The sequence below is a fragment of the Cyprinodon variegatus genome, unplaced genomic scaffold (genome assembly GCF_000732505.1).
Source record: "Cyprinodon variegatus isolate N-32 unplaced genomic scaffold, C_variegatus-1.0 Scaffold181, whole genome shotgun sequence".
Taxonomy (NCBI): Eukaryota; Metazoa; Chordata; class Actinopteri; order Cyprinodontiformes; family Cyprinodontidae; genus Cyprinodon; species Cyprinodon variegatus.
The window spans coordinates 153,179-160,673 of NW_015150634.1; the positions used below are offsets into that span (position 1 = coordinate 153,179).

General features: G+C 41.8%; 1 protein-coding gene across 4 annotated transcripts in view; it reads left to right on the forward strand.

The window, feature by feature from the left end:
- Positions 1–4,406, forward strand: part of LOC107087349 — a 6,432-nt gene extending 2,026 nt beyond the window's left edge. The window contains exons 2-3 of one of the 4 annotated variants that reach the window (XM_015378886.1): positions 2,098–2,282; positions 2,518–4,406. In XM_015378886.1, the coding sequence (XP_015234372.1) occupies positions 2,520–3,758 (1,239 nt within the window). In that variant the 5' untranslated portion in view covers positions 2,098–2,282; positions 2,518–2,519 and the 3' untranslated portion in view covers positions 3,759–4,406. Of the gene's footprint in view, positions 1–2,097; positions 2,283–2,449 lie in introns of all 4 variants that reach the window. The other 3 variants (XM_015378884.1, XM_015378885.1, XM_015378883.1) reach the window with 3 other exon arrangements.
- The last annotated feature ends 3,089 nt before the right edge of the window (positions 4,407–7,495 follow it).

The window sequence follows — 7,495 nt, forward strand, 5'->3', positions numbered from 1 at the left end:
TACACTAGAAAACAGGCAGATATTGAACATCTAGAAACAAAGGTGTTGATGGCAGCAGCACAGCTGATATTTCTCCCCAGGATGGAGTCACAGCCAAACAGGAACAGACGAGGCAAAGCTACTATGAGAAAAAGCAGAGAGAGCAGAACGTTAGAGATTGAACTAACAGATTCTGCAGAGTGGGAGAATAGAGACAGAATGAAGCAGAATGATGAAAAAGAGTCCCAATGTCCTCCAGAAGTCTAAGCCTATAGCAGCATAACTATAAAGATAGCTCAGGATAACCTGAGCCACTCTAACTATAGGCTTTATCAAAAGGAGAGTTTTATTATAAAGAACATAGCTGATTATCATTCATTTAATTTAACCATTACTATAGTTGATGTAAATCTATATGAAAGGCAAGCACCAAATTTTAAAATATAATGAATATTTCCTAAATTCTTGATTTACAATTGAAGAAACTTTAATCCCTAGGTGTAGTATTGAATGTTTAACTAAAGTGGTCATTTTGTAAGTATTGTTTAAAGTGAGACTGACTGAATTTGTTGGAGCTGAAGATGTTTGCTGGTGTCCTTAAAGGGCCTCGAGTCGCCTTCCAAGTGTCTGTAGAGGGAGGGAGGAAGTGATGAGGAGGCTGTGTTTCATACATCAGGGTGTTTTTTTTTTTGCAGAGTCTTTAAAAGATTCTTTCCAGCATGAGCCGATTGAGTCCAGTGAATTTCTGGGATGTTTTGAATCCTCCAGGGAAGTGTTTAGTCTCTGGCCTCCTTGTAATGTGCGCACAACGCAGTTTTAGAAGCCCTCTCAGCAGAGCGGAGATTTATTTATTTATATTTTTCTTAAATGGCTTTTCAGCTTTTTATGTTAGGATGGTATTTAGCATTTAAATTGTAAAAACTTTTAATCTTAGCAGACAAATAATATACAAATACCAAACCAAACTAAAAGTTTGGTTTAAAGTTTAAATAAACACTTCCCCCCATACTATATCACAATTTTTATCCTTCTATACACTTCCTAGATGTCAACAGGGAAAAGTTTTATCTGTTCAGACAATTAAACGTGAAAAAAGGGACATTATTTAAAGACCTCAGAGCTGTGAAGAGGCCATTTCTTCAAAAAGGAATGTAAAAAGACGAATTTGAGTTTGCAAAAGAAACGCACAGAGATGATGTTTCACGCTAAAGGTTGCTTGTTTATTTCAAGACGGCATAAACATGCCGTGTTGCTTCCTCTGACTGTCACTGTCTGAATGCATGTAGGGTGACCCCGATCTCCGTATTCTTCAGACAGCTGAAGTATTTCTATGAAGCTGAAGTGTCAGAGCGCCACAGAGCTCACATTGCTGTCTGTCTGAAAAAGAAAGATTGTTTCTATAGTATATGCAAAAAAGGAGTTTAACTTTTTTATTTTCTCTTTACTTGAAGAGGAAATTGTAAAATATGATAAAAAGAGGGAGGAAAAATCCGAAAAAGTGGGAAAATGATTTAGAAAAAGAGGAAAGGAAGAAAAAAGGAGAATAGAATAGAAAATCCCTTTATCGTCCCACAATGGGAACATTTTGGTGAAAAAGATTATAGAAAAAAAAAAAGGTCACACAAATCCTGACCTTCGAAAAATGTGTAGTTAAGAGTTAAAAGGTAAACAATAAATTACTGTACTGTAAAGTGTCACAACACTATAAAACTGTACACCTGGAGAGTAAATAACCAATATACAGCTATGGACATTTTTATTGGATATTTTAAAGCAGCAGCAACATCAGAGATGTGCAAAATGACAGCAGCGTGTTATTTAACTGACTAAGCTAAAAACTGAGCAAAATCAGCATTAATGTAACAACTTTGGTGCTGTAAAATAACAGGACGTTAACCATTACACATACATCGTGAGCTGTGAACTCACACTGTAGGAGCAAACCACAGGGTTTGCTCCTACAGTGTGAGCTATAGCTGCATACAAAGATCGAAAAAACCGCACAGTGTATGACCGGCTTTAGGATCCTTTTGTTTCCCACCTCCTGCACTGAGTCCAGAGGGAATCCAATCACAGAGCTGCCCTTCCTGATCAGATTATCCAGCTGCTTTCTCTCAGCTACAGATAAACTACTGCTCCAACAGACAGCTCCATAGAAGATGGCTGATGCCACAACAGAGTCATAGAGGGTCTTTAGAAGCGCCCCCTGCACCCCAAAAGACCTCAGGCTCCTCAGCAGGAAGAGTCTGCTCTGACCTTTCTTATACGGAGCCTCAGAGTTGTGAGTCCAGTTTGTTATTCAGGTACTTATAAGAGTCCACTATCTCAATCTCCCTTCCCTGGGTGAAATATTAGGCATCTAACCTGACCCATGTGTGTTTCCCTCCTCTAACACATAACTTGAATTCTACCCTTCTGCACTGTTCATCAATAAATGAGTCTCATTGTTCTCCTGATTGTCCACTTCTAGGTAAACAAAGAATCCACATTCGCCCGATTATGTTCCCTCTGTGTTCAACCGAGTTCCCTTCTTCCCAGAAATGAAGGAGCCGGGTGCCGTGGAGATCCTGGAGAAGCAGGAGGCGCGGGTCGAAGCCGCCAATGCCCTGTTGTTCCTTCAGGGCCAGGGCAGTTCTGGCCTGGATGGCCCGAGCCAAGAGGAGCGTCCTGAGAAGGCGGAGCCAGAGGCCGTCGCTGAAAAGAGCGAATCCTCCACCTTTAGCTCTGATGAAGATGATGAACACGACGAAGCTTCTGCGAGAGGCAGAAAGAAGGGAAAATTTACCCAGATGTCTGAACTGTCCGTCAACTTTGACGATATCCTGAAAGCCTTAAAGAAGGAGAACCGGGCTCTTAGGGAGTCGGTGGAAAAGATGTCTCTGTCTGAGAGCGCATTCCGGAACGACGCTGAGAAGGTGAAGTTCTACACCGGTTTACCCAACTACTTTGTCCTGGAGACCGTTATGTGGCTACTGGCGCCACACATGGATGCCATGAAAACCATCAGGCTCTCCAAGTTCCAGCAGCTGCTGCTGACGCTCATGCGCCTCCGGCTGGACCTCCGCAATCAAGACCTGGCCTACCGCTTCGGGGTGAAGGTCGGCACCGTGGCCAGAACCGTCCACCGTATGGTCAACATCATGGCCTCCACTTTGGTTCCCACTGCCGTTTTTTGGCCTTCTAGAGCCGAGCTCCGCAAAAACCTGCCTACAGCTCTGCGAGCCTCCCACCCAGACTGCGCCGTCATCGTCGACTGCTTCACAGTCGCCCTCGAGGAGCCGCTCTCAGCCGAAGCAGAGATGACGCCCTCACACTCCGACCGATCGAGGCCAACTTTCAGCTCATTAAAGTACCTAATCGGCGTAGCTCCGCAAGGGGTCGTCACTTTCGTCTCTCGGGGTGCGCCCGGAAGCGTCAGCGACAAGAGCCTGGCAGAGAGCTGTGGGTTCCTGTGCAAGCTTCTCCCAGGCGATGTGGTTCTGTCCTGCCGCGACCTGGACATCGCAGACTCTGTGGCGGCCCGCGGAGCTTCTTTTAAAATCGCAGCTTGCATTAGATCAGAGGGGGTGGACGTCGCGTCTGAGACGGCGATGGTGCAGAGGCACGTGGAGAGGGTGATCTCCATAGTGAAGCAGAGGTACGCCATGCTCACAGGCCCCGTCGAGAACGCCTTCAGCGCCGCTGGCGAGTGCACGTCCAACCTCTCAACCTTTGATAAGATCGTCCAAGTCGCCTGTGCCTTAAACAACCTGTGTATCTCTGCTGCTCCACTAGAGTGATACGGACAGAAAACCATGCACTACTTAACGCTGCTCTCCTTCCTTTTTACTCACTTGGACTTCCCGTCATGTCTGTTTGAGGGTTCAAAGCTAGAAAAATGACATTTCTTCTCTCTAAATCCCATTTCAGCCTCTCTTAGCTATAGAGAGCTTTCTGTTCTTGGCTGTTAGTTCGTAGGACCAAAGTCCCTTTAATGAAAAGCCAAACAGAGAAAGTGGAGGAGCGGGCGGAGCCTGAACGCATCACTTTCCCTCACTGTTCTTGTTTTAGAGGCAAAGAGTGATTCCTTGGAAGGTTATGGGATAAACTAGCAAAGTATATGATAAGCAGAACACAGATTAGTTAACCCAGCGTGGCTGTTAGCCCGTCTTATTTTATAGTGTTTCTCATTGAAGAGCAGAACTGCAATAAGCAACAATGTTCTGCACATAAATACTTCTAAATCCGGCAGGTATTTAGATTTATTCTAACACTGTAATGTCCATCCATCTCTGCCAGGAGTGTCTGAATCGGTTCTCATTTTAGCTGTATTCTTGATCACAACAACATTAAGAAACGTCCTAGATGTAGTTTTTCTATCCGTTATAACATATTTACTGCATCAATGTATTGTTTACTTTTTCATTTGATTAAAAACTTGGATTGTGTCGTACGGTTTGTCTTCAATTGTTTACGCTATTGCAGTTAGGATGTAATAGTTTCCATCAAAGTTATTGATCCTGTTTGTAGTCACTGGGTGATGCAGGTTAGATTTTATTTAGACTGACAGTTTATTGCCTTATTGTTTGTAAATTTGGGAAAAAATATGGAGTGAATTTTGTTCCAGTATTCTTGCAGAAAAAGAACATGCTTTCTAGTTTTGGGGGGGAAAAATGCAATCCAGAAATAAAACTTTGAAAGACTTCTTAATCAAAGAGTATTTTTTCATATTAGATTTTTTCAAATTACTTTTTTTTTTTTCAAATTCTTTTTTAATTTTATTTTCTATTAAAAAATACATTTTATTTTTTCAGATTTCCCTTTTTTACATATAGTTTTAGAGTTGTACAAATATTCTTTTCACTTCTGGGCACGGGCTTTGAGGGGCGAACACGTATACCTATTGGCCTGCATCTATTTTCGCAACATTTTCATTGGTCAATCTACACATAAGCGAGTGTTTCTACTGGGCTTCAAGTGAAGAGAAGGTCATCTTTGAAACAAAAACAAAAAGATTTTGAAACCAGAATTTTCTATTTGTACTGCAAAAATAAAAAAAAAACATGAAAAAAATTAAATATTTCTGGGTACCATTTTTTTTATGCCCATTTACAAAACGTGTTCTTTGTCACCATAATAAAAATAAATCACTCTATAAAAAAAAATGCTCTCTTCAGTTTTACAGAAGTGTTGATGGTTCCAGGTCTACATGCATTTTCTAGATGGGTTTTCATTTATAATGTAGAGCATCCCTGTGTGGATGGTAAATATACCATCACCTTACACGCAGGGCTTTGCAAAACTGTCTCTTTGAACTTTTTCATTTTTTACAATATTGTAGCCTGAAACCGTATTAGTTATTCAATCATCAGGTCCTCTCACAGCCAAAGTCTGGTGTCTGACCATCTGGAACAGATCTAAGTTGTCCAACAACACCTTAAAACGCCACTTATCGTTAAACATGATTTGCACACTAATTTTTCAGTCCACTTTCTTAAAATATTGAAGATAAGACAGGAAAATGTATAGATTATTTTCTCTAATTATGGAGCAGGGCAAAGCACCTTTTTCCTTGCAGTCAAAATTCATTCATTATTAACTAAATGTTTTTTTAACTGTTTCACAAAGATTAAGATTTTATTGTCTTGTTTTAATTCAACCTAATATACACTGCTCAAAAATAATAAAGCGAATGCGTAAACAACACGATATAACTTCAATCAAATCAAACTTCTATGAAATCAAACTCTACTGGCACCACTGACATCAATTTGACATTCTATTGAGCAAATGGAATAGACAACAGGTGGAAATTATTGACAATTAGCAGGATACACTCAATAAAGGAGTGGTTCCTCAGGTGAGAACCACAGAGCACTTCTCAGTATCTATACCTTCTGGCTGATGTTTTGGTCACTTTTGAATGGTGGGGTTTTCAGACTCGCGGTTGCCCGAAATGGACTCTACAGCTCACATAACTGGCTCAGGTAGTGCAGCTCATCCAGGATGGCACATCAATGAGAGCTGTGCTGAGTTTCAGCGTAGCATCCATAGGCTGGAGGCGCTACCAGGAGAGAGGAAAGTACAGCAGGGGAATAAGGAGGGCAAATGCCCAGCAGCAGGACCGCTACTTGTGCTTTTGTGCAAGGAGGAACAGGAGGAGCACTGCCAGAGCCCTGCAAAATGATCTCCAGCAGCCTAAAAACGTGCATGTGTCTGAACAAACAGAAACCTTCTCCATGAGGATGGTATGAGGGCCTGATATCCATAGATGTGGGTTGTGCTCACAGTCTAATACAGTGGCGGACGCTTGGCATTTGCCAGAGAAAGCCAGGATTGGCAAATTTGCCACTGTGCTCCCTGTGCTCCTCACAGATGAAAGCAGGTTCATAGAGCACATGTGACAGACGTGACAGAGTCTTGAGACACTAATAGTGTGGAGAGGGATTTCTCTGGAGGGCTGCACATTAGGTACCAAGATGAGATCCTCAGACCCCTTGTGAGACCATATGCTGGTGCGATTGGCCCTGGGTCCTAATGCAGGAAAATGCTAGACTTCATATGGTTGACTTCATGTGGTTCCCCAGACCTGAACCTGAACAAGCACATCTGGGACATGATGTTTCAATCCATCCACCAACTTCATGCTTCACCACAGACTGTCCAGAAGTTGGCGGATGCTTTGGTGCGGGTCTGAGAGGAGATGCCTCAGGAGACACCTGATCAGGAGCATGCCATGAGGAGGCCACACACAATACTGAACCTCATTTTGACCTGTTTTAAGGACATTACATTAAAGTTGGATCAGCCTGTAGGGTTTTTCCACTAAAATTTTGTGCGTGACTCCAAATCCAGGCCTTCATTTGTTAATAAATTTGATTTCCATTGATTATTTTTTGTCATTACAAAATCCAACCTTGTGCAGAACAAAGTATTAAATGAGAATATTTCAGTCAGTCAGATCTAGGATGTGGTATTGGAAGCCTTTGCTTTATTAATTTGAGCGGTGTATTTTCACGGTATATTTTGAAAGATGAGTTTTAACTACAGCTTATCTTGTTCAGCTGAGCACATGAGCCGCTGCAGGAAAAGGCATGTGAAATGAATATTTAAAGGTTATGGTCACAGCGTTGACTAATAATTAGCTGTAGCTAACAGATAGGAGCCAAGAGAGCATACCACAGTTAGTCACCATGTAAGGCTGGAAGCATCTTGCTACCTAATCCCAGCTGTTGATTGCAGTCAGATCCAGTTCAGTCATTGATTTGAGACCTGGGATATAAAAGCATAGTGTTCAAAATCATGCTGTTGCATTGCAGATTTGTTCATCTATTGATGGTTACTTTGCTCATCCTTGTATCCAGGCTCATGCCCCTGGTTATTTCCAGAGGTGTCAAGTAACGAAGTATTTACACTGTACATTAAGTATATTTTGTTTTTTAAAAAGTTACTCGTTACTCTTGGCTTCGGTTTTATGTTTATAAATATTTATTTCACGTCATGTGCTCCATCCAATGCAGATCATTGGCTCCATCCA